The 27,035-nt window shown below is 55.9% G+C and overlaps 1 protein-coding gene across 3 annotated transcripts in view; it reads left to right on the forward strand.

The window, feature by feature from the left end:
- FBLN1 (fibulin 1) overlaps positions 1–27,035 on the forward strand; it is a 78,230-nt gene that overhangs the window by 36,417 nt on the left and 14,778 nt on the right. The window contains exons 12-17 of one of the 3 annotated variants that reach the window (XM_074375714.1): positions 305–424; positions 1,228–1,359; positions 3,119–3,242; positions 11,300–11,504; positions 18,712–18,854; positions 20,771–20,908. In XM_074375714.1, coding sequence (XP_074231815.1) covers positions 305–424; positions 1,228–1,359; positions 3,119–3,242; positions 11,300–11,504; positions 18,712–18,852 — 722 coding nt within the window. In that variant the 3' untranslated portion in view covers positions 18,853–18,854; positions 20,771–20,908. Of the gene's footprint in view, positions 1–304; positions 425–1,227; positions 1,360–3,118; positions 3,243–11,299; positions 11,758–18,711; positions 18,855–20,770; positions 20,909–27,035 lie in introns of those variants that run through there. The other 2 variants (XM_074375715.1, XM_074375713.1) reach the window with 2 other exon arrangements.

The following is a 27,035-nucleotide window of genomic DNA, read 5'->3' on the forward strand; positions in this document are numbered from 1 at the left end:
TTTCCACCTGAGAACTAGAATTGACTCTGTTACCCCGGGAGGGGCTGAACTGGAAGGAGCAGAGGCTGGAGGATGTCACTGTCCCCTGGCGGAGGGGCTGGGGGCGAGGAGATGCCAGATCACCCAGCCGTGAGAGGCTGGAGTGGGGACCTCTCTCCCTTGGGGTTACCCTGGGCGGGACCCTGGCCCCGCACTTGGAAGCCTCCACCTCAGTGTGTACGTGAACTTGAGGGAGATCTCGGCACCCCTCCCCCCCACAGTGACACAGCTCTGAGCGGTGACCTTGGGACCCTGTATCTTTCAGACGTGAACGAGTGTAACAGCAGCCCCTGTAGCCAGGAGTGCGCCAATGTCTACGGCTCCTACCAGTGTTACTGCCGGCGAGGCTACCAGCTCAGCGACGTGGACGGGGTCACCTGCGAAGGTGAGGGCTGCCCTGCTCCATCCCCTACCCTCACCTCCTTCTGGCTGGCGGGTGGTTTGGGCTCTTTTCCTCTGAGATTTATTTGGATGCACTCTGCCCACCATTGAAGGTGGGGTTTGTAAATCCGCTCCCCAGATTTTTCTTTAATATAATGAAATGTAACAGGAATGATCGCCTTGTGTGCCGGGACCTCCAGCAGGGCTTGCTGGCGGTGGGTGAGGAGAGGGCTCGGGGACAACCGCCGCCCTGACTCGCAGCTCTGCCTCTGGCCTTTTGAAAGCCCCTCACTGGGCCTGGGCCCTGCTCTTCTGTGACACAGGAGTTGACTCCACCCTCCCAGGGCTGTCAGAGGCTGAAACAAAAGCACTTCCTAGGGTGCCCGGCACAGTGTAGGCTCGAAGGGGCAACTGTCAAGATTAGTCCTGTTTCCATATAAAGTGTATTTGTTATTAGCACATTTACAATTATCAGCATTAGGACACAGCTGGCAGGGCAACTCTATCTGTGTCATTCTGAAGCCCTTAGCCCCCATCCTACTCCCCAGTCTCCTTTCTCCCCCAGCGTGTGCACACTTCATGCCTGACTTGCTATATGGCCCTACGCTAGGCTCTTCCCCTCTCTGGGCCTCAGTTTCCCCTTCTGATGTGATGGTCTCTGAGGCCGTCCCAGCCCCAGCCCTTTGGGGCTCCCTGTGTCCAGCGTGCTCTATGCGGCTGCCTTCTAGGCCACAGCCCAGCACCCCAGGGGGGTGTAGCCCAGCCAGGGTCCACACGGGCTGCTGAGAGTGGGCTTTACCATCACAGACATCGACGAGTGTGCCCTGCCCACCGGGGGCCACATCTGCTCCTACCGCTGCATCAACGTCCCTGGAAGCTTCCAGTGCAGCTGCCCCTCGACCGGATACAGGCTGGCCCCCAACGGCCGCAACTGCCAGGGTGAGTGGGGTGGAACCGTGCGCGGGGCTCTGCGGTGTCAGGGGACAGAGGCCAGCAATCACACCACAGTCAGGCTGCATTCAAGGAGGGAGGACTCTGTCCCCTCGGTGTGTCCTGGGGCCCGTGGGTACCTGGTCTCCCACAGCCGGGCGCGCTTGCCCACTGGGGGTTCTGAATCCTCCTGCCTGGCCCTGGGCGGCCCCAAGGGAGGCCAAAAGCGGGGCTGACAGCCTTTGGGAAGATGCCCGCCGTGGAGGAAACAGGACAGCGGTGCGCAGAAGGCCCCGCAGCATAGCTCTGCTGCTTGGTCTTTCATTTAGCCATTTGCCAAACCCTTGCTGTGGGCCAGGCCCTGCCAGGTGGCAAGGGCAGAGCAGTGAGCGGATGGCTACAGGCCTTTGTCCCAAGTGCTGGTCCCCACTTGGGAAGGGGATGGACCTGGTCAGGGTGTGTGACAACCCTGGGGTCTCTGTATTTATGGGCACTGTGGCTGTAGGGTCCTTCTGGAGCCTGGGGGTGGCTCCAGCATAGGCTGAACGAGGGGCGAGTGGATTCCATCCCGCACTCAGCTCCCAGTTCTGTGAACACGCCAGGGCTCACCCTGCACCCCGTAACCCTCCAGCTGGTAACCGAGAGCGGGTGCTAGGTAGGTGTCTGTGAATGAGGGACGCTGGAATGGACACGTTGGCCTCCCCTCCGGGAGCGGCCGCAGGAGCGGAGTCAGAGGCCGGGTCTGTCTAGCCCCCTCCTGAGGAGCCCCACACGGGGCGGGCGGCCCGGAGCCTCTGCAGATGTTGTTTCTGGTCGCAAAGGAGATTTAAAGGCTTTGATCAAAGGCGGGCAGGAGCTGCAGCATTTCCTGGGAGGGACCCGCTCAGCTCGTCCAGAGCTCTGGATGGGAGCTGCTTTGTTTTCACATTTCTGATGGGGCAGATGACTTCCTGCTCCTGGCCAGGCGCCCTTACCGCAGCCTGGGGTCCTGCCAGACGCAGCGAAAACACATTCCTGAGCCTCAGCCTTTGAGGCTGGGGACTGCTGTTTTTGCCACCAGTGGTCAGGATTTGGCACCTCTTAACAGATGCCTCTGGCGTGGAGACATCCCCTGGACCCACCATTTGGCTGCTTGGGACAGTTGTGGGGCAGGGCAGGGCATCTCCCCATGTCCAAGGTGATCTTGTGACAGGCCTGGTTCCGGTCCAGCCCAGACAGTCACCGACCCTGGACACTGGGCACAACAGCTTCCTTGTCTGTAATGTGGGGCCAGTAGCTTCTGCTCTTTCCTGGGGTGTTCCAAGTGTCACGTGGGGTCAGGGTGATGCACCTCGGGAACCTCGGAGGTGCTGGCTGCCTGGCTTCAAAGCTCAACTCCACCATTTACAAAATGTGTGACCTTAGGCCGGTCACTTAACCTGTATGAGCTCCTCCCTAAAATGAGGACAGTAACAGTAATGCCTCATTGAATTATTATGAGAATCAAGTGAGTTATTCCTGCAGAACACTCCCAGGGCCATCATACAGTGTTTGCTATTAGCATTATTGTGCTCACTCCAGGGACTGTGAGTAACCAGTAAATTAGATGTAAATCTCTTATAAATAAAGAAGCTGGCACAGGGCACTGCTCCAGAGAGCAGCCTCCGGCGGACAAGCATGGTGTGATCCCCTCGAACCCTGGTTGGTGGGAGGCCTGGGCACCCGTCCGTGGATGGGGACAGCTCGGGGGGCCTTGGCCTTCACCATGCTGCCTTGGGGTCTCCCACAGACGTCGATGAGTGTGTGACCGGCATCCACAACTGCTCCATCAACGAGACCTGCTTCAACATCCAGGGCGGCTTCCGCTGCCTGGCCTTCGACTGTCCGGAGAACTACCGTCGCTCCGCAGACACGTAAGTCCCTCGGGCCGCGATTGTTTATCTGTGTCGGCCTTCCTGGGGGCCAGGCTGCTGGCGTATGCGAGTGGTTTATGAGCTGTGCCCTCCCATGTGGGTCTTGGGAAACTCAAGGATCCCTGGTTCTCAGGCCCCTAAGTGCCTGGTCGCAGAAAGCCATGGTGGTGACTTCAAAAGGGCTGAAGGTTGGCAGGCCTGCTTCCAGACCGGCCTGGCAGCAACCGCAGCCCCCTCACTCCCCAGTGTGAAACCTGGAGCCAGGGACAGCTCTCTGGGCCTCCATCTCCTCCTCTGTGAGATGCGGATGTCAGAAAGTGCTCTGACTCAGACGAAGGTAGCGATGACGCTGGGTGAGCGGACGTGACTTGCTTGGGTGTCCTTATGAGATGGACCCACCTGAAAGCCAGGTTCCGTGCTGCCCAGTGACCGTGTGGGAACAGCACGGAAGTCTCTGTGTCCTCAGCTTGAAGCTGTGGGCCCACATGAAGCTCCCTCACTCTCAGGCCACTGGGATGTGTGCTGGGGTGTCCAGGAGCCCTCTTCCTGAGGGAGCAGTGAGAACCCTCTGGTCTCACTGCTCACAACTCCTAACCCTGATTTTATTGGGTGGGTCTCCTTTAGTACCCGTGGGTCTCCTTTAGTACCCCTGTGTTGGGAAAAGCTGCACGGTGGAAGCCAATCTCAGGAGCATGGACACGTGACCCCTCCCTTCCAGCCCCATGAAATGCTCAAAGCCAGCACCCAGCTAGGCTGTCCGGGTGACTGGGCCTTTTGACCTTGAACTTGCTCCTCCTACTGGGGGTCAGTGCGGTCTTGGGCAGTGCACCAGGCCCAGTATCCACGTGCTCTGCCCGAGGGGCGGTTGCCCCAGGCCCGCTCTGTTTCCCCAGCCTGGGTCCTTGCCACCGGGTTTGTGGGTGCACAGCATTCTGAAGGGCTTGTGGGCTATGCTGTAGTTCAGTGGGCAACATTGGTGCTCCCCTGAACCCTGGGGAAACATCTGGGTGCTCAGTTTGAGGCTGTGTAAGTTCCCTCACTCCCAGGCCCTGGTCTGTGTCTGGGTTTGAGAATTCCGGAAGATTATCCTTTGGTTGTCGACCTGTAATTCACACACAATCCCGAAAGCAAAGGGGAGGACAGGTCTCCATGCCTGCTAAGCCAGTTTTGGGCAGCTGGCATCGCGTGCCAAGATTGTGGCTGAAATCGGCTGCTCCCTGTCGCACTGGTGCGTGTTCTGGAATCCTGGGCCACCCTCAGTGCTGGGGAGTCATTTACTTGTTTGAGGAATGCTCGCCGTGGTCCTACTGTGTGCAGGCTCCTGGGCGGACAGTGGGCCCGCAGAGGCCCCCATCCCCTGCACAGAGCCCATGAGGAGCATATGCAGAAGCAGCAGCGGCCACAGGGTGCAGGGGTGCTGGGCTCTGGCAGAGGGCATGCGAGGTGTGGGGTGCGTGGAGTTGACGATGCTTGAATGAAGGGGGAAGGAGGAGCTGAGTTAGGCAGAGGGAAGGAGTGGAGGTGGGATTGAGGTGGGCTGTGGACATGCATTAACAGGGAACAGAGGGGTTCCCAGTGATGAAACGGGTTCAGCAAGCAGCCCCGTTCTGCTCCCCGAGGGTTGACGCCTAGTCTGTGTCCATCCCATAGATTCATCAGCCTGCCCCCTGGGGGATGCTAAAGAGGGGCCCCGTAGCTCCCTGTGTTTAGGGCAGGAAGTGCCTCCCAACCCTGCAGTCAAGGCTAGAGTGGGGAAGAGCGGGGACCGGGCTCCAAGCCGCCCCTTCAGGAAGACTGTAGCCCCTGTGACCCACTTTCTGCTCGCCAGTGCCACCCGGCGGCCGGAACAGAGGCTGGGAGGCGAGTGGAGCTCCCCCCACTGAGGGTCCTGACCTGAGGAGGGCCAGGACCCCTGGTCTGTCTTCGAGCCTCATGGAGATGCTGTGACATTCTAGAAAGACCTGGCTTTGGCGTCAGGCCCGCTTAGGTTTGCCTCCCATCTCCGTCCATTCCAGGCCCCTTGACCTTGACTGTGAGCAGGTCCAGTGAACTTCTTGCTGTCAAGGGGGTAGTGGCAGAGCCCGCCTCCGTCCTGCTCGCTCTGGGTTCAGCCCAGGGGGTGTGGGTGGGCACCTAAGGCACATTTTACTGCCAGTATTTGTGGATGAAGTGGGGGTGGGCAGTGTCTCTGGAGTCCAGGACAGAGTGACATCTGAGAGGCCATGCGGAGGAGGGAGGGACCAGGACCGGGACTCCCACCCTGGCTTCCCAGCCTGGCTCTCCTGTCCCTGGTGCCATGGCCTGGGGTCTTGGCCACCAGGGGCCCTTCTTGCCTCTGACAGCACTGAGAATACCTGCTTGTACGTGCCTTGAGGAAGAGCGAGGGTTAGCAATTAAGAGCTCCAGCCCAGTGCCAGCATCAGTGCCCAGAAAACAGTGGCCAGGAGGAGGACAGCCAACCCCCTGTTCTCCTCCCAGAACTCAGAGCTTCCTCAGAGGGGCTCTGCTGCTGACTGTGCGCCTGTGGGCTGACTATGTGACCATGTGAGTCTCGGGTTGCTTGGCCCTCATATGGAAGACGAGACATAGGCCCCTGTAGGGCTATGGGGTCCTGGGGCTGTTCCTGCTGCACACAGGAGTCTGTCCGGTTACAAGTTGTCATTTGGTGACCCTGTCAAGTAATCACGGACCTGCCGGGAGCCCAGCGTCATTGCACTGAAGTGGGGCGGGGCCTGTCCAGGTGGAGAGGCCGTAGTGGGTCTAGTCCTGGTTGCCCCATTCCAGCTGGGGGAGTTACTCTGGGACCACGGGAGCAACACTAGCTTAGTGTGAGTGTGGTCACACTAACAAGTCATGTAAACCAAGGTGGGCAGGACACCTGCCGGAGCTCCAGGTGAGACGGGGCAGCCTCCTCTCAGCACTGCTGACTCCTCAGGCTGGAGTTCTCTGTTTTACAGCCCTTTTCCTTCTCTTCAAGAATTTATGATCTGATCTTTAGAAATCAATTTGTAAAATTTAAAAGAGCTGAATTAGAAGGGACCCAGGGGCCAGCACTTCTGTGGTTAACATTCAGGAAGTCTAGACAGGCGAGATCTGAGTAAGTCTCTCTCTGTGTCTGGGCCTGAGCCTTCTCTTTGCACACAGCCTCCTGCTGGCCAGTTTCCCTGGTGGCCGAGGGGCGGTAACTGGAGCGTGACCCAGCAGGCTGGGCCGCAAACCGCAGGGCTGGGCCTCACGGACTGACCGGGCTGTTAAGATCCTGACCACACAACTCCCTCCTGTCCACGGGAGGGACCTTCAGAGTGCCCCGCAGCCTGGGGCAGGGCTGAAAACATCCTCTTCACCCCTCAGTGGGTCAGGTCCCTGACACTTGTGGTCTTGGAAGCCAGAGTGAAGCTGGGCAGCCTTGGTTGGCACAGCTCTTGGCCCCAGGGTGTAACGTGGGTGGACGGAGTGGGTGGAGCCCTTTACTGGCCAGTTCCTGGGGCTTGTGTCCAGAATGATAGGAGCATAAAAGTCAGGGGACTGCCAGCAGGGACGGCTGTAAGCATCAGATGGCCTGGGGGTGGCCGAAATGGCTATGACTCCCAGGGAAAGGGCTGGCCTTGGGGACCTCTTTTTTTCCCAGTGTGTGCTGGCTTTCAGTAATGCCTTTTTCATGAAACCTGGGGTGTCCTGCTCAAATTCATTGAACTGAACAATTGGGGCACATTATTTTCTCATAGGGGTTGAGGTGGAAATCAAGGCGTGGGGTCCTAGGGGCCTGGGCCTCTGCTCTGTAGCAGATGCAGTGACGACAGCCCCTCGTCCAGCTGGATGCCCCAGCTAACGAAGGCTTCCAGGCCGTTCCCAGTCTGACAGGCAGTTTGCCAGATGCCGTAGTTAAGCTTTCTGGAATGTTTCAGTAAATACGGGTAGAGCAGGACAGGATAATTGAAGTTGGAACGTACCAGAGAAATCGGGGAATATTTATTTGTGCACAGGTATAAAGCACACAGTAGGTGTCAAATTGGTGCTGGGTCCTGGAGATAAAGCCAAAGAACCACGGCCCTACCCTAGGGAAGCCAGTGGTCTGGAAGGAGCCAGTGAGGAAGGGCTTGGGGTGCTCTGGTTAATGAGTCATCGAGGAGAGTGTCCGGCTCTCTGGTGTGTGACGGCTGCGGGAGCTCTCCCAGAACTCACCCACACCTCGCGTTTCCTGCCTTCCACATACACTGGGTTAATCATCAAATCAAAACCCTGGTCTTGGACAGGATACAGGCCACATGGGAGACGTGGGAAAACGGAACACACATGAAGGGGACTGTAGCTCCACCTGCTGGCCAGACCACTGGGCCCTTCCTGAAGTGGCTGGTTGTGTGTGTGTGTCTGTGTCTGTGTGTGTGTGTCTGTGTGTGTACGTAAGTGTGTACATGCGCTTTGAAGTGAGACAGGCTGAGTTTGCTTCTGCCATTTGGTCCAGACTGTGGAGTCATAAATGAGTTACGTGTCCTCACAGAGCTTCAGTCTTCCCGTCAGCAGAATAAGAACGATGTGGGACAGTGAGGGAGCTGGTGGGAGGAGGAACCCGGATGTTCCCAGCCCGAGGCCGGGCACCGGCCCTCAGTGTCTCCACGGCCACCCCCAGCACTCCCATCTGGCCCGAGCGTGGGTGTCTTCCCCTCTGCCACCGGGCCCCCCCACGCAGGCCCCAACCCTCACATACCTTTAGGGGCATGGAGCTCGTTGCCAGCGTGTCCTTCCGAAGGGCTCAGAACAGTAAATGGCCACTAAAAGTAAATGAAAGGATCCTTGAGAGTCCTGAAAAAGAGCCTGGGGAAAGGATGTCAAAAGAGACAGCACTCACAATAAATGGCACGTACGAAATAAGTCCTAGTCACCCAGCATAAGGCATGGAGACGCAAAAAGCTGAAAGGGAGGTGTGAGGGAGGCTGGGACAGCAGGTGCCCCTGAATGGAGAGTCCACTGTCAGGATGTCAGAACTTCCTGGGACTCACTCTGTGAAGCCCTGTGGGACTCTGCACCCTGGCTCTGCTTCTAAGGCAGCTCGAGACCCGGAGCCAGAAGACAGTCCCTGTCCCCATCCTGTCACAGGAAGTCAGAACCCATCCCCATCCTGTCACAGGAAGTCAGAACCCGTCCCCATCCTGTCACAGGGAGTCAGAACCCGTCCCCATCCTGTCACAGGGAGTCAGAATCCGTCCCCATCCTGTCACAGGGAGTCAGAACCCGTCCCCATCCTGTCACAGGAAGTCAGAACCCGTCCCCATCCTGTCACAGGAAGTCAGAACCCGTCCCCATCCTGTCACAGGGAGTCAGAACCCGTCCCCATCCTGTCACAGGGAGTCAGAATCCGTCCCCATCCTGTCACAGGGAGTCAGAACCCGTCCCCATCCTGTCACAGGAAGTCAGAACCCGTCCCCATCCTGTCACAGGAAGGTAGAACCTGTCCTCATCCTGTCACAGGGAGTCAGAATCCGTCCCCATCCTGTCACAGGGAGTCAGAATTCGTCCCCATCCCGTCACAGGGAGTCAGAACCTGTCCCCACCCCGTCACAGGGAGTCAGAACCTGTCCCCATCCTGTCACAGGGAGTCAGAACCCGTCCCCATCCTGTCACAGGAAGTCAGAACCCGTCCCCATCCTGTCACAGGAAGTCAGAACCCATCCCCATCCTGTCACAGGAAGTCAGAACCCGTCCCCATCCTGTCACAGGAAGTCAGAACCCGTCCCCATCCTGTCACAGGAAGGTAGAACCTGTCCTCATCCTGTCACAGGGAGTCAGAATCCGTCCCCATCCTGTCACAGGGAGTCAGAATTCGTCCCCATCCTGTCACAGGGAGTCAGAACCTGTCCCCATCCCGTCACAGGGAGTCAGAACCTGTCCCCATCCTGTCACAGGAAGTTAGAGCCTGTCCCCATCCTGTCACAGGGAGTCAGAACCCGTCCCCATCCTGTCACAGGAAGTCAGAACCCATCCCCATCCTGTCACAGGAAGTCAGAACCCGTCCCCATCCTGTCACAGGAAGGTAGAACCTGTCCTCATCCTGTCACAGGGAGTCAGAATCCGTCCCCATCCTGTCACAGGGAGTCAGAATCCGTCCCCATCCTGTCACAGGAAGTCAGAACCCGTCCCCATCCTGTCACAGGAAGTCAGAACCCGTCCCCATCCTGTCACAGGAAGGTAGAACCTGTCCTCATCCTGTCACAGGGAGTCAGAATCCGTCCCCATCCTGTCACAGGGAGTCAGAATTCGTCCCCATCCTGTCACAGGGAGTCAGAACCTGTCCCCATCCCGTCACAGGGAGTCAGAACCTGTCCCCATCCTGTCACAGGAAGTTAGAGCCTGTCCCCATCCTGTCACAGGGAGTCAGAACCCGTCCCCATCCTGTCACAGGAAGTCAGAACCCATCCCCATCCTGTCACAGGAAGTCAGAACCCGTCCCCATCCTGTCACAGGAAGGTAGAACCTGTCCTCATCCTGTCACAGGGAGTCAGAATCCGTCCCCATCCCGTCACAGGGAGTCAGAATCCGTCCCCATCCCGTCACAGGGAGTCAGAACCCGTCCCCATCCCGTCACAGGGAGTCAGAACCTGTCCCCATCCTGTCACAGGAAGTTAGAGCCTGTCCCCATCCTGTCACAGGGAGTCAGAACCCGTCCCCATCCTGTCACAGGAAGTCAGAACCCATCCCCATCCTGTCACAGGAAGTCAGAACCCGTCCCCATCCTGTCACAGGAAGGTAGAACCTGTCCTCATCCTGTCACAGGAAGTTAGAGCCTGTCCCCATCCTGTCACAGGAAGTTAGAACCTGTCCCCATCCTGTCACAGGAAGTTAGAGCCTGTCCCCTCCTGTCACAGGAAGGTAGAACCTGTCCCCATCCCGTCACAGAAAATTAGAACCTGTCCCCATCCCGTCACAGGGAGTTAGAACCTGTCCCCATCCTGTCACAGGAAGGTAGAGCCTGTCCCCTCCTGTCACAGGAAGGTAGAACCTGTCCCCATCCCGTCACAGGAAGGTAGAACCTGTCCCCATCCCGTCACAGGAAGGTAGAACCCGTCCCCATCCCGTCACAGGGAGTTAGAACCCGTCCCCATCCCGTCACAGGAAGTTAGAGCCTGTCCCCATCCTGTCACAGGAAGTTAGAGCCTGTCCCCTCCTGTCACAGGGAGTCAGAACCCATCCCCATCCTGTCACAGGGAGTCAGAACCCGTCCCCATCCTGTCACAGGGAGTCAGAACCTGTCCCCATCCTGTCACAGGAAGTTAGAACCTGTCCCCATCCTGTCACAGGAAGTCAGAACATGTCCCCATCCTGTCACAGGAAGTTAGAGCCTGTCCCCATCCTGTCACAGGGAGTCAGAACCCGTCCCCTCCTGTCACAGGGAGTCAGAGCCCATCCCCGTCTCCATTCCCAGCTCTGGCTGGCCCGGGGACGCGCACAGGGATCTGGGCCTGGAGCACGAGGCTCCGTGAGGGAGAGCGGAGCCGACCTCAGTGCCCGACCCTGTTGCCTCATCTGCAAAGCGGCCCTGCCCCCGCCCTCCTGGTGCAGGTGTGGCCACACTAGCGAATCACGAGGACGAGTGGCCACGCGCGCAGTCAGTGGCAGCAGCCGTGCCCGCTAGTGCGGAGATGGCCGCTGCGGGGTCGTCTCCGAGACCCACCCGAGAGCCCTGTGTCGCCCTGATCGCGGTCCGGGCGAGGAGCCAGGAGCCTGGACGACACTCAGAGGGCGGGGTGTGCCTGGTGAGGCCAGCCCGGGGTGGGGCTCTGCCGGTGACAGGGGGACACACCCCACTCCAGGCACGACCCTTGACCCCAGCCACCCAGCGCCCCCTGAGGGTGTTGGAAGAGGCTAGTGGCTGAGTCGGCGGCCCGGAGGTCCACGGCACCTCCCGCAGGTGAGTGAGGGGTGCTCTTCCCGTGGCCGAGTGGCCCCAGGGGCGGCGGGAGGCCCCGCACTGCGAGCCCCCGCTTCCCCCGCGCTCTGTTGTTCCTCTGCTTGCTGAATCGGCCCTAACCCTCTTCTTGTCTCTCTGTCCACTTTTCTTGCAGCCGCTGCGAGCGCTTGCCTTGCCATGAGAATCAGGAGTGCCCCAAGCTGCCTCTGAGAATAACCTACTACCACCTCTCTTTCCCCACCAACATCCAAGTGCCCGCCGTGGTTTTCCGCATGGGCCCCTCCAGTGCGGTCCCCGGGGACAGCATGCAGCTGGCCATCACCGGCGGCAATGAGGAGGGCTTTTTCACCACCCGGAAGGTGAGCCACCACAGTGGGGTGGTGGCCCTGACCAAGCCCGTCCCCGAGCCCAGGGACTTGCTCCTGACCGTCAGGATGGACCTCTATCGCCACGGCACCGTCAGCTCCTTTGTGGCCAAGCTTTACATCTTTGTGTCCGCAGAGCTCTGAGCGCTCGCTTTGGGCCGTGGGGCGGTGGGGCCCCCTCTCGCTGCTTTCCTAACCCTGCCCTCCGGGATTTGAATAAAGTTTCAGCAGGCGATCCCACACAGCATGGCTGGCGTGCCTTGGTTTTATTTGGCGTGGTGGGGGGTCTCTGTGCTGCAGGGGGGCAGGTTGGGGGGCAGAGGTCCGCTTGTCTTGATGCGAAGCCCGAACGTGTGGTGGAAAAACTCTGGACCCACTTGCAGCATCGTGGATGCCACCCTTAGCTAAGTGAGGTCAGTCCCCTCCACTGAGGATCCCAGCTTCGCACCAGGAGGAGGCGAAGGACAGCACCATAAATGGGCCGCTCATGGGAACCACTAAGCATGCATCAGGCCCTTTGTGTGCGTCACTTCCCGTCCTGTGGGGCAGGTCCCCAGAGAGACTCAGAGGGGGCGAGTGATTTGCTCAAGGTCACACAGCCAATATTTGAACCTCAGCTGGCTGACTTCACAGTTCTGACTATTCCATTCGGTCACAATACCTCCAACGTGGACCTCAATCCACCTGCCTCTCTTCACCTCCCCCTCTGATTCCAGCCAAGCCCCCAGTGTGCCTTCCCAGGCCTGCATCATTCAGTCCTAGTGTACGTCTCCAGCCTGGCCTCAAATTGTTCTTTCCTTGATCACTTCCCTTGAGGCACACTGCCGAGCCTTTTGCTGCCTCAGGCCCTTTGCACCTGCTTTTGCACCCTTGGAGCCTGAATGTTGGTTAAACCTCAGCCTGTGTGTTCCTTTCTTGGAGGGGCCTCCCTGGACACCCTTGGGTTATGTTTCTGCTATTAGTCTTTCTTATAACATTTCCTTTGGGATGTTTATCACAGTTCACAGTTCCCATTCATCTGTGTCTCATTTTCGTCTTCCCCACCATCCAGAAGGCTTCGTGAAGGCAGGGGCCAAGTCTGTCCCATTCAGTGCTGTGTCCCTCGCTCCTGGCAGTGCCTAGCCCGCAGTAGGTGCCCTACTCATGGCTGCTGAAGGGATGGACGACTTTCCGCCAACATTGCTTTATGTGTCTAGCGTTTCTGTGGCTGCCGACCCTGTTTTCAAGCAGAAACATGAAGGGAAGGCAGACTGTCAAGAGGAATCAAGTAAGAGGATCCTAAGGTCCTTCCTACAAGTACGTGGGTGAAGGTGGGAAGGGGCCCACGTGGTGTCCAGTGAAGAGGACAGATGTACATTTATCTCCGTGCCTCGTGCCCTACGACAGAGGCAGCAGTTAACTTGCCTTGGGAGCTCACGAATCTCTGAGCCCCCCACTGTCTCCCAGACCCCTCTCTGAGCATCTCTGGTCTGGACCAGCTCTCAGTCTCCCATCTTCCAGGCTGAAGCCAGAGGACCTCTCTGAAGGATCAGTCTGGTTTTGTCCCTCCCCTCTTTTGAACCTTCTACGAAGCCCAGCACCCTTGGAATGGCATTTGAGGCCCTGCCTGATCCAGCCTCTGCCTGCCTTTTCAGCTCGCTCCCTGCTCCAGCTCGCACCCTTTGCTTGAGTTCTGGTCACACAAGGCTCTTGCCCTTTCCTGAATGTGCCGCCTTCTGGCTTTAGCACGCGCCCCGCCATCCTCCCACAAAGTGCCGCTCTCCCTGAAGACTTAGCTTAAAAGTCACCTCCTCGGGGAAGCCTTTGCTTAATCTGAGTTTTCCCAGAGCCAGGTATACTCCCTCAGAGCATTTACTGTGTCATCTTGTTGCTTTTTATCATCCCCACTGCTCTGGGGCCTTTTTGAAGGCAGGGGTTGTACCTGTATGCTCTACATGTTTAGAATGTGTGGCCTGTAGAAGGAGCTCATCTGAATAAACATATGGTTGGATGGATGGATGATGGGTGGTTGGATGGGTGGATGGGTGGATGGATGGGTGGGTGGATGATAGGTGAATGGGTAGATGGATAGATCGATGGGTGGATGGATGGGTGATGGGTGGATGGATGACGGATGGATGGATGGATGGATGATGGATAGATTGATGGATGGATAGTATTTTCAAGGTGGAGTTCAAATGTCACCTCTTCTGTGAAATCATCATTGTAGTCAATTATTCTTTCATCACGGTCCAGAGTGTTCAGGCCAGAGGAGCACTTTTCCCATAGGAGTGTTATGATGTGGGTGGGAAATTCTTGGGGACTTTAAAAGTCATCCAGTGACATTATACATATTGCCAGAATCTCCTCTACAAAGCTCCTCCCAACTGACTATCCAGCTGAGCTCACACTCTCCCTTGTTTGAGGAACCCCCTTCCTCTTCAGGTGGCCCGTTCTGTTTCAGGACATCTCTGATGTTTTGGTGTGTCTGCCCGAGTGCACACGTGGGGGATGATATCTGACTTACCTGAATGCTCACCTCTGCCCTGCCGTTGCTTGAGGCTCCGTAGCAGTATTTCTGTCATCCTGCTGAGATCCTGTAGTGCAGAAAAAACAAACCAAGCCAACCAACCAAACAAACCCCATGAGTTTGGCTGTCTCCCTGTCCATGTACTAGCTCTGTGACCTCGGATAAGTCACTTGCCTCTCAGAGCTGCCAGGCCTATTTTGTGGATTGTTTTGAAAATTGTGTGGAGTTACACACCAGGCAGTACCTGGCATGTGGCAGGCAGGCACGGAGTGCTGGTTTCTCCACTCATGGGAAGGTACTTGACTGTTCATTTGGCTCTCGATTTAAATTGGGAATAAAAGTTCAGAGGGTTTGTAGCGCTGCCTCCACCTCCATCTCCTGGACCTGCGTGCACACTTCTGGCGGCCACTGTACTAAACCAAGCTCCCGAGAGTGAAGGATAGTAATTATGATGATCACTCTCATGACGATAAAAATAACGACTGTGACAGCGGACACCCGTGCACTGCTTTCTGTGGGCCAGGCCCTGTTCCAGGCACTTAATGAGCCCTCACAGAGCCTTGTGAGCAAAGTGCTGTTATGATCCTCATTTCGCAGTGAAGACGTGGAGGGACAGAGAAGTTAAGTAGCTCCCCCAAAGTCCCCCAGGGGATGTAAAGTGGGGCCGGGATTCAGAGCTAGGCAGCCTGGCCCAGGAGTGTGTTCTGAAGCCCAGCCCTGCACAGCCTCAGATGCTGAAGGAGGGCAGGATAGCTGGGATTAGCCAGCCCTTGTCAGCCTGTTACTCCAGCCTCATTTCAGAAAGCCCTGCATACGAGCCCTGTTCTAAAATTCCCAAGTACAAAATAAGATGTTTTGTTTGCTAAGGAAGGGGGCAGTGTGGTGTAGAGGAAAACAGCGTGAAGGTTAAATGGGATAGTGTGTGCAGACTGTCCTGCATGGATGTCCAGGAAGATGCTGCAGCATCATTTTTGAAGTTCTCTGGATCCCAAGCAAAAACCACACAAACAACTAGATACGACTTTTTTTTTTTAATCCATGGAAAACATGTACAACTAAACAAGGTGACAGGGTATCCCCATGAACCCAAAATATAGTTCGTGCCCACCTGCATGGTATTGGCACCTGTGCAGGAGAAAGCAGTGGAAGAACCCCCAAATAGGCAGGAGGTGTCCCCTAGAAGGCTCAGTAGACCGGTCTGAGAACAGCAGCTGAGATGCGGAGGCATTGTGGTCTCCATCACTACAATGGCCGGTGTGTACAAGGCCTTCCGGGAAGGGTTGGAGCAGGCTAGCCCTTGGGAGCTTTTAAAGCTGAGTCACCAGGGCTTCCCTTAAGGTCATATGTCATACTATGGAGAAACTGCTGGAAATCTAATAGAAAATTGAGTCAGAAGGAGACAATAGCAACTATGGAAAATGAAGGTTCGGGTAAATGTAGAGGGATAGCAGAGAGCAGGCTGCCAAAGCACAATGAGGGAGCTCTGCGAGGCCAGAAAAGCCACCGTGAACCAGGCCTCTTTCTCAGATTTCAGGAAAACTAAGTTCACATAAAAGTGATCAAACCAAAAGTATCCAGGTTAAATCTCATACAAAGCTACTGTAGGAAAAAAGAGATTAAAAAGCAGAATGAGACCCCTCTGGGTACAAGTATGCCAGGAAGATATACTCACAAACTAGATAAAAAGTGTAACCTATAGCAAAACAAACTGAAAGAACTGAGAAAATGATCAAAAATGAAGGAAAAATGAAAGCCAGAATCAGGGAAAATGGAGAAATGAAGTGATGGAACTCGAGAAATAATTTAAAATGAAAGCAAAAAGGAATTCCAGAAATAAGTATTTAAGAGAAGGAGAAGTGGAAAAGAAGAGAAATTTTATACATTGAAAGATAAATAACAAAAGTGATGAAAAAGTGACAGACGTTGAAGATGGGCAAAGAGGATCCAATACACAGATAATAGAAATCTCAGAAGAACGAATCCCAGACAAGGTACGGGTGGGGTGGGAATAAATACTAAGAATGATAACTCAAGAAACTCTACAGAATTTTTTTTTAAAAGATGTGAAATTCCATATTGAAAGAACACACAACTTACCTGAACATGCTGACTCAGAGCAACCAACATCAAGACACAGTCTAGCACAATTTTTGGACTTTAAAGAGAAAACAAACAAGTCATGTGCCTTTGGGCAAAAATGACAGGGGACTTTTAGGGGAAAAAATTATATTGTCATCAGATTTCTTCATAGCAACACTTATGCCAGAAGCAAATGAAGCCTTAGGCTACTCAAGAAAATGTAAGCCGAGAATTTTATACCCAACAAAACAGCCTTGCAGGTACAAAGGACATAAGCATTAAACACGGTTACTCACAGAACTACACCTAAATGGGTGTTAGAAGAAAAAAGTATAGTGTGGATCACTGTAGGCTCAAACAACGTAGACACAGCACATCTATTTAAAGATTGTGGGTGGGACAGGGTGGATGTTCCCCCCAAAATTATTATTTTAAGTAATTATGTTAGTGGTGGTAATTTTAGTATTGTTATTCTGAGACTGCTGGGTCAAAATACAGATTAAACTAAATAAATAATTATGGGATAGTCTATCATCGCCTGTGTTCTCAAGAACCAGGATTTTAATATGGAAAAAAAAATGAGCTTCCTTTGGTAGATAGAAGAGGTTAAGTTAAAAACTGTGTGGTTCTTCTTTTGAATTGTAAATATCAGTGTGAACTCATGTTGTATTTTAATCTTTAAAAAAGTCCACTGAAGAGGCTCAGAAACCATGGCCAACTCAGTAGCGCTGAGCATTCCTGGTATCCAGGTTATGGTCTTGAAATACCATTTTCCACTTAAAAAAAAAAACCCAAAACAAAACAAAAAACAAGCCCAATGCTTCTTGGAGAAATGGCTGGGGCAGTAAAAGTGTAAGATGAGGCTGGACCCCCTTGTCATTCCAGACAGCAAGAGAGATATCGGGGAGTCCTGGGGCCAGGTCAATAACGACTCAGGAACCAACCCAGTGTAGCCTCTGGCCAAAGGCGGGAAAACGTGAGCTCCAACAAAGGATAGTAACTGCAGTGGATTGAAATCCATCAAGTAGTTTAAATCTGAGTTCATGCTGATATTTAAAACAAAATCAACAGACAACCTCTGGATGAGGACAGCTATTTGCTCGTCCATCATCCTGAAAATGGGTAAATACAAGGAAAGAACCAAGCATGAATCTTGCTTTTCCTCTATGAACTACGCCCGCTGGTGCCAGTGGAACTGGGCCCCCAGTGTCAGCAGCTGACATCAGAAAGGATAGAGTCAGATACCACGTGGCCCCTGGTGGAAGACACACCACCAACTATCATTTCCTCAAAGGGCCTGGGCCTGCATCTGAACAGGTGTCTGGATCTGGCTGCCAACGCGCAGGGAACACCGAGGACAGAGTACACACTGGGCTGCATCACCAGGAGGCAGTCAGCCAGCCCAGGTGTAGGGAGCGCTGTAGCTCAGATGCTTTGCTTTCTTAACAGATAAACTGTATAGATAATGACGGGAGGGAGAGGAAACCTCTATAGGTTAAAAAGGACTTAAAACACATAACAGCACTTTTTTAATGGACAAGTTTAAATGATGGTGTCTCAATTTGCAGATACACACTACTATATGTAAAATAGATAAACCTCAAGGTCCTACTGTAGAGCACAGGGAACTAGATCCAATATCTTGTAGTAACCTATAATGAAAAAGAATATGAAAGGAATATATGTATGTATATATGTATGTATGTGGATGACTGAAACATGATGCTGTGCACCAGGGATGGACACACAGTAACTGACTATTTCTATTAAGAAAAAAATGATGTCTCAAGACTCATACTTGTGTGATACAAATGTAAGGGAACCCAGGTGGGCGATTGCTAGGAGAGTCAAGAAAGGGGTCACTTTGGGGGTGCACAAAGGGGCTGAGACTGGTCTGGGGCACACACAGTGGCCTCAAGTTACAGGTGAAGACCCCTTTCTTGACCTGAGTGGTGAATATAAAGTGGTTTGCCTTATAATACTCATGAAACTGTATCTTTGTTTTGTGTGCCTCTTGCATTTGTGGTTTATTTTTTGGTAAAGACGTTTTAAAAATATGCCTAGATCTATAACAAACGTGTGTCCCTTGTCCTTCCTCCCACCTTTCACGTGACACCGCGGATGGACTGCTTTGTCCTGGGTACCGAGCTGGGTGCTTTACATACACCCCCTCATTTATGCCCCTGTGACCCACCTGACGCAGGGCCCCAGGAAAGCTGGACCCCGTCTCCCTTGTTTGCTTTGGTGCCCCTGGAACCTGGCACCCAGCAGGCACTCACTTGTTGAGCGAATGAATGAATGAACGTGTTTTGCAGTTATAGAAACTGAAGCTTAGTTCAGATAGTTGGCAAATAGCAAAGCTCTGCTCACCCAAGCCAGAGCAGACGGAAACTGGGGCGTGTCGGGGGTGTGTGGGTCCCGGTCCAGTTCGCAGGAAGGGCCGCGAGGCATCCGCACAGAGCAGCCGGGCCTCGGAGGCCGGTGCGGGTCCCCGGAGGAGCCGTCTCTGGGGCAGGTGCTGCCGCCTGGCCCCTGCTTCTCCCTGGACCCCGGGCCCAGTGGGAGCGCTGCTTCCGACTTTCCCATCGCCTCTTACGCTGTGGTTCCCCTCAGGCTCCGCCAGGAGAAGACAGACACCGTCCGCTGCATCAAGTCCTGCCGCCCCAACGACGTCACCTGCGTGCTGGACCCCGTGCACACCATCTCCCACACCGTCGTCTCGCTGCCCACCTTCCGCGAGTTCACCCGCCCTGAAGGTGAGTGACCGCCGCGGGCTCCCGGGGCTTGAGCTGAGCACTTGGCCTGACAGAGCCACTCCCTGGTAAGATGTGCCTGTGGGTTCAAAGTGCAGACCTCCTCCCGCCTCGCATCCCCTCCATGTCCCCCGACTACACGACACCGTTCCAGCCCATTCCCCGCTCAGTTCAGGGCATCTCTTCTTATGGGTAACAGTCGTTCAGCAAATAGCTATTAAGTGTTGATTCTGTGCCAAGCGTGTGGGCATCACGGAGGGCCTCCAGGAGGCAGTGACTCCACTCTGGGTCCTGTAATCAATAAGAGGTAACCTCACGAAAGTGGGGAGCAGGGAGACAGGAGGGTGCCGAGCAGAGCAGAACGCCTCTGGAAAGATCCATAGGTAAGTGGGGAATGTGGGTCTCTGAGGAAAGAAGCCAAGTTTTTCTGGCTGGGGTGGTAGAGGCCTGGCAAGAGATGTGCTGAGAGGGAAGCAAGACCCTGCACTTGGAGTTGGGGTTTCAACTCTAAGACTTTGGGAGCCAGTACAGGGCTGCAAATGATGCCCTTTGCATCTAGAAGCCTCATCCTGGAGACCGAGGGGCAGGCGGGCTGGCGCAGCTAGACCAGCTCCAGGGGACCCAGTGGTCAAGCGGTCAGTGTGCCCGCCACGCCCCAACCCCGGTAGCTCCCGGCCTGCAGTGTAGACCTGCCACCACGGGGACGGGGGGCGCAGGTGGGGCAGCGCACTCCCAGCACCCGGCAGAGGGCTGTGGACGGGGGACTGCTCTGTATACCTTGCTTCAGGGGGTGCAGCCCACAGGCCAGGGCTGGGGTGGCCTCCCGCCACCCTCTTCCTCGTAGGGCCCTCATCCCCGGCCTTCAGAGGAGCTCACCGTGATGATTTATTCAGCAAACGTCAGCTGAGCCTCCTACGTGTCAGGCTCGGGCCAGGCTCTGGAACGCAGCGATAAGAAAGATCCTCTCAGAGAAGGCGGAAAGTTTGCCCTGTGCTGACACTGTGACAGGGTCCTGCGGGGTAACGCAGGAGCACCTGCTGGAACATAAAACCTGGCCGTGGGGGTGGGAGGACGGGAGAGGCTTGCCAGGGATGTGGTTACCTGCGGGGGGCAGGAGGCACGGAATCTTGGCCGGGTGGCGTGGACTTGGGTCGGAGAAAATCACTGGCTGCTGTTTGCCTGGTGCAGAATGATGAGTTCCACCAACCACATGCAGATCCTTCCCAAATCCCCAGCGGCCAGTCTGGCGGCCTTCCGGCCATTGCTGACCCATAATTGGGTTCGACAGGGAGTCGGGCGTGGTGAGAGACACCTGTCCGCATCTTGGGCCTGGGATGTCCAGGCTTTGCCTTTGGCGTTGAGGGGACCCTGGGTGGGCGCTGGCGGGCCGACTCTTTCACTGTACAGATGAGGAGGCTGAGGCCCGGAGAGAGGACACCCCCGAGATGGCACAGAGCCAGGGCCACATCGGGGCCTCGTGCCCCCAGCCCAGGGCAGTCTGCCGACCTCATGTCAGGCGGTCCTGGAGGGGGACACAGCCACCACGCTGAGAAGGGGCGTGTCTGAGCCACATCACTGTGCGGCAGGGGACCAGCCGGCTCCCCTCCGATCCCTCTCCCTGTGTCCCCTTGCCCGCCGCCACTCCCCATCGTCCCAGCTTCAGGAAGACTCGTGACTAGTCACCAGTCACTCAGCACTGATCAGCACCGTGACTTCAGGGAAGATCCGAAATCTTCCCTGGCCTCAGTCTCCCTGTTGATGAAAAGAGGGGATAGGCTGTGACCCAGGGCACCTCAGGGCCCCTCCACCTTCTCCGTGCAGGGCCCTCCTGTTGGGTCCTCGTTGCCTGGAGGGGCACTTCCGGGGTGGCGGGGCCCAGCGCTGCACCCTCTTCACACCTCCACGCTTCTGTCCGGCAGAGATCATCTTCCTCCGGGCCATCACGCCCGCCTACCCCGCCAACCACGCTGACATCATCTTCGACATAACAGATGGGAACCTCCGGGACTCCTTCGACATCATCAAGCGCTACATGGACGGCATGACCGTGGGTGAGTGGCCGACCCTCCCGCAGCTTAGCCAAGGCCGCTGTGCCAGTCGAGAGGGAAATCACCCCTAGAGCAGCCCCCTTCCCATCTGAGTCCCTGTCCTCTGGGGCCCAGCTGGAGCCCCCATGCCCCCCGGGCAGTCTCAGTGCGAGGACTGCCCAGGGTGGTGGAGCCTGCCTGGGATTCACCCCTGGCTGTGCCGCTGCTCTGGGGGAGACCCCCGTGGGTCTCAGTCTCCCCGCCTATGAAGGATGGATTCACTAGACCTCTGCGTCTCACAGCCGTGAGTTTCAGCGGAAGCACACTGGCCCCAGGGCTCGGCACAGACCCCTCTCGTGGGAGCTGATAGGGACTTTGTTCTCCTGGTGCAACAGAAGAATAGCCAACGGGCGTCAGAGGGCCTGGCTCGTCTTGCCCTGTGTCCAGCCTTGTCCCCTCCCGTGTGTCAGGGGGTAGGAGGTCCAAGGTTGTGACACGGGGCGGCATGCAGAGCCCCTGAATGTGGAGCCCTCCCTGGAAAGTCAGCACCCCTGGTGCACAGAGGAGGTCTGGAGGGGGACTTGGAGGGGAGGGGCACCAGCAAGGCTGGGCGGGGGGTGGGGTGGGAAGCAGGTGCGGGTGAGTCTGGGAAAATGTTCACAGTGCCTCTCCTGAACCAGCACACTTTAAAGAATTCAAATTCATGGGGAATGAAAATGATCCCGTCTATCATTGTGGACTGAAATTTAAACCCTGAACATTTTCAAAGCAGCTGAGCAGCAGAGACCCAGGCCCCGCCCTTGCTGCGGCCTCAGTGTCCCCGATTTGAGTAGGGCAAGGAGGCCGTGGGTTTTGTGTGCGCAGTTGGTCCCGGAGCAGAGCATTTTGGAACATGGCCTCTAGGTGGCGCCGTTGGACCTCAGAACCCAGGCTGGTCCCTGAGGCCCCAACCCCACCCGACCGTTGTTAAGCTGCAGCTGGAGACGGAATCGTTATTCCCCTGTTGCCAAAGAGCCATTTATAGTGACTTTACAAGCTCTTAAATGGGTTTGCATGTTGTAAACATGACTCGGGCCCCCCACCCCCAGCCTCCTCCTCCACTAGTTGGCAGCAGGAATAATCAGTTAATTACAATTAATGGCGCAGTAGCCCTCACTGGGATTCCAAGGAGAGGGTGGGAGCTATAAAAGTTGCTGCCTGCCCTCCAGGTACTGCCCACTCTGAGCCTCAGTTTCCCCCATTGTCAAGCGAAGGGGGACCTTTGGGCGCCCGGGGGTGGGGGCAGACTGGAGGAGGTGGGGTTGTGGGTTTGTCCCCCCGTGTGGGGGTGGTGAACAGTCTGCTGTCACGGCACACAGAAGCCCACCTGGGGCTAGTTCTGGGCTCTGTGCTGAGCCTGTAGGTGTGGCTCCAACACTGCCCACCTGGGGCAGTTCCCAGCTCTTGGAATTACCAGAGTTGGAATCAGACCCTTCCAGTGGATTCAGTCCTCTGCTCTCTTCGCGAGCCCAGGCCGGGCGTCATGGGTACAGAGATGAGTAAATACCACAGATCCCTGCCCCTCAGGGCTTTGCGTTCCACTGGGTTGGGGGTCGGGGGGCATCAACAGGTCATCGAAACGCAGTGGTGGCGAGACAGTGACAAGCTCTGCAGCTGTGGGGAGGCCCCTCTCAGAGGGGACTCCTTGGTGTTGGCACCTTCAGTTCCCAGCTGAACCCTTCCTGGGGTGACCCAAGCCAGGCGTTGGGCCGCTGCTGGGCCTGGAGCCAATGCCCACCAGCACATTTTTCTAGCCGCATCTCCACGCCAGACAGAACCAACCTGGGAGTCTCTGTTTCCTGGCTTCCCATCCATTGGGGCAGAAAATCCTGGCATCTCAGGGCCTGGAGGCTCCTGGAAGCCACCTCTTCCAGCTCCTTCTGTTGTAGAGGGGGCGCCGAGGCCCAGAGCAGCGAGGGGGTTGCCGGTCTGCCCAGGGTGACCCAGGGCAGGGTGGGGAGCGGGACAGAGCCCACGGTGAGAGAGGCAACCACAGGGCCCATCCCGCGTGTGCTTCCTGGGGATGGAATGTGGACTAGGCCACAGAGACAGAGCAGCCTCTCCTCTCTGCGCTTGGTCACGCGTGCCCTGGTCTTTGGAATTCTGGTGCTGGGAAACGGCCCAGGCTGGCGCTTGGGAATTCATCCTGCCTGTTGTCCTGCCTCCTGGGTGGGCCTGGCCTCTTCAACTTCTCAGTATGTTTGCAGGACTTCCCATCTGGTTGGGCCCTTGGAGTTTGCAGATGTCCTCCTCCAGGTGGAGGACCAAGGCCAGAGGGGGCAGGGTCTCGTGGAGCTGGGCGCCAGGCCGCATTTCAGGTTGGGCTCTTGTCTCTACACCCGCCGGTTGCTGCCTTATTTCTCTGTTTGGGGCCTCTTCCCTGGGCATCCTTATCTCCACCTCCTTCCCGCTCCTCTTCTGCCCCAAATAACTTCTGTACACCCCGGGAGCTTCTGGGCTCTGGGGGTAGCCATCCTGGCACCCGCTGGCCCTGGACACAGGCCTGGCCCTGCGGCTCTGGGTCTGTCCACCTGCAATGGGTGGCTCTGCCTCTGGATCCGAGCCCGGCCTGAGCAGCCTGGGAACCATCGCTGGGCACGCTCACCCCCGCGTCCCAGCTCAGTCCTCACAGATGCCTCCAGGGCTGTGACTGTCTCCCTTTGGCAAAGGAGGGAGCTGAGTAAATGACCACCTGACACTGAGCAACTGAAAAACCGCAGGGCCCGGGATGTTTGCAGACTTGATTGCAGCGGTGCGTTCTCCTTTCAAGCAACATCTTAGACAGAAACCCTTCATATCCGCGGAGAGGGAGGAAGCATGCCCCGGGCACGCAATCTTCCATCTGCTGTGCCCCAGCAGGGCCTGGGGGCTCCCGGGCCCACTGAGGACCCCCACGCAGCCCCTCAGCACCAGGGAAGGGATACCTGCCTACTCACAGATGTTGGCCGAAAACCCTGCCAGCTCTAGGACACTGGGCATGGGGTCAGGAAGGCTCCCTGGAGGAGAAGAGATCTGAGCTGGGTTGTGACGCAGGTGAAGGAGGGACTAGCACCTAGTAAGTGCCAGGAGCAAGTGCGTCGTCACCGCCACGACCCTGTGACGTGGTGGAAGTCTCCCCATTACTGGGTGAGGGAGCAGTGGCCAGAGAGGGCATGAGGCTTGTCCTAGGCCGCTCAGTGCTGGGGTCAGAGCAGGCCTAGGGCCCCGTCTTCTCCAAACACCCAGAGCTGGAGCCCGCGGACGGCTGCTGTTGACTTCGGCAAAGTTACTGGGAATTTGCGTCCCAGGAAAATAATCAGTGTACTAGCCGCCAGGACCCCGGGGCTGTTGCGTTCATTCCCACATCCCCCAGTAACAGAAGAAGAAAGTACCCCAGGTTGATTAAGAACCTGAAAGGGCCAGACCTTCCCCTGATGCATCCTCTAAACACCAGTTCTCCGCAGGGATAAAGGCGGCCCCGAAGCCCGGCTGCCTCTGTTGCATATCTCTTTCACCAGCTGTCAATGAAAAATGAAGAACGCGTTTCCAACCTGTGCAAAAATGTTCCATTAATGCCTGAGGTATTCTCAGGCCACTACAAAGCCTTCCTTATCCAGCCCCGGATTCATTTCTTTGCTCTGCAGAGTACCAGCTGTAATCGGGGGTCTCCTGAGAGATGACGAACGGCGGGGCCTCCCTGGCGAGATGGGTGCGGGCCGTATATTATCAGCCACCGGCAACTGGGGGCCACCCCTGGACTCCCCAGGCCTCTGGGCATCAGCTGGTATCTTAGCCTCAGACCTCCCTGATACCCCATGTCCCTCTTCAACAACTTCTTTTTAACTATTTTTCTAAGGAGGAAAAAAAAAATCTGTCTATACTGAAGGTCAGCTTTGCCAAAATTTCTGTTGAAACGTCCCCAGAGCCAATAGGAACTAGACAACGCTCAGTTGAAGCTGCTTTTTAGACCCATGGGTTGATTTGGTGAACGGCCTGCCTGATCCTGGGCCAGTGTGGTGACCAATAGGATAGATTTAGCAGCTTTTTGGAAGTCAGCCCCTCCCATCGCACAGCGTTTCATGAAATTGAAATCAAAGCAGGCTGCAGGGAGGAGGTGGCACTGGCTGGGTCAGGAACTGAGGACGTGTGGGGAGGGTTGTAACATCAGTCACATGGAGCATGCGATCTGGGTGGGCTGGGACTTTGAGCTCCCACCAGGCGTTGACATCCGGTAGATACGCCATCGAATATTTACTGATGGCCCATCTGGAAGGAGGCAAACGCCCCAGCTGGCGTGGGCTCCTGGGATCAACAGGCTTTTGAAGCACAGAAACATCCCCAGCAGGAAAGGACTGTCCGAAGGTGACAGAACTGCGATTCTGCACCCAGTCCTCTTCAGGCTGTGTATCTCGGCGCGCCTGTTTTCGAGAGGAAATCAGCCACGCCTGGCCCCTGGCTGTGAGTTGAGACTTGTAGAATTCAACTGTGTTGGTGGACGTCCCTTGTTAATCATAACAATTAAAACAAGAACAGCCGTAAAACTCCTAGCTCATTACCGCCAGCCTAAAAGTAAACCGAAACGAAGGGCTGGGTTTGCTCATGGTTCTTCCCCACATGGTGGGGAGTTTTGTTTTTCAGTCTTTGCCATGATTAACAGGAAGGCTCTGGGTGTGTTACCCAAGTGTGAGCACAAAAGAAGACATCCGTGTTAGAGACCCAGGACGCTAGCCTTGGGCCTCGTGAGATTTCCGCCAGTCTTTTCACAGTTGTTGCTGTGCGACAGCTTCAGGGATCCTGGAAAGACACAAATCTGTGTTTCTTGTGGATTTCATTGACATGAGTAATCGTTTCAGAAGCAGGAGGCTTCCACGAGCTGCCCCCATGGTTCTCCAAGCACTGCCTCTCCCTTCCAGCTCTGTTCTGTAAGTAGTGGAGAAGGCCCTGTGGCCAGGCCGAGGGAGGGCGGCAGCCTCGGGGCTGCCTCAGGGCTGCGGAGGGTCGCAGTGGTTAGGAGACGGGCAGGCCTGGAGGGCGCCAGGACGGACCAATTGACTGGCTCACCTTTCTACACTGCTTACACCTACTATGTGCTGGGTGAAGGGGGTGCCTCTCTGCCTCTAGGGAGGCAGACGGTCCCCAGAGAGGAACAGGAGAGCGCAGTGAGAGGTGCTGTGGGTGTAGAGCCTGGGCCGTCCATGCGTGGGCAAATCAAGGCAGGCTGCGGGGAGAAGGTGGCGCTGGCCGGGTCAAGAATCAGAGGAGGCTATTCAAGGGCCTTGTTCCCTTCCCCAGCATGGTTCTCCTGGGGGTGGATGTCTACAGGACACCCCCAGCACACACACACCCCGGCTGGCATCGCTGCTTCTCTAAGAAAACACTGAAGTGCTGGCCCCAGGTCCCACAGCCAGTGAGTCAGCGCTGCAGCTCGCAAGCAGGTGCGCAAGATGTCGAGACTGCTCTGGGTTGATCCCTGAGCTCCTCGTTCTCCACTGGGGCCCCTGAGAAACAGAAGTGCTCCTGACCTCAGCCCCTGGCCGGGCACCGTGGCAGCTGGTCCTGCTCCCAGTCAAGTCTGAATGAACAGAGACTGTCTGGCTCACCTCAGAGACGGTTCCCTGGATTAAGTTTAGGAGGGCTATTCCCTTATTACAGACGCCATAATTGTCAGTAGAGGAAACGATTATGTGAAAGCTCCCAGCAGTGCCTGGCGCACAGTAGGTGTGCAGGAAGTCACTATTAAGGGAACCCAGATCTTTTCCCAATTTCCACGTTGTCCGTGCTGAAGCAGGATGGGGGTGCCTCTAAATTTGACCAGTACGTCAACACCCTCCTAACAACGTCCTCCCACTCCCTCTCAGAAGGAACCTCAACTATTACATTTTGAAATAGCATTCTAAATTTCATCTGTGAGCAGAGAAGGATTATTACTCTATTTTAAGTTCACTGTTTGTAAAAATACCCATGGCTGGGGTGGCCCTTTGAGGGTCAAATACGATTGATTCTCTGCTGCCACAGACGGAGCGCTGAACTTGGGGTAAGACGTTCTGGGCTTGATTCTTGGTTCTCTCATTCTAGCTGTTTGACCTCAGTCAGGTCTCCTAACCTCTCTGAGCCTTAGTTTTCTTCTCAGCAAAATTGC

This window comes from Camelus bactrianus, chromosome 12 (assembly GCF_048773025.1).
Source record: "Camelus bactrianus isolate YW-2024 breed Bactrian camel chromosome 12, ASM4877302v1, whole genome shotgun sequence".
NCBI lineage: Eukaryota > Metazoa > Chordata > Mammalia > Artiodactyla > Camelidae > Camelus > Camelus bactrianus.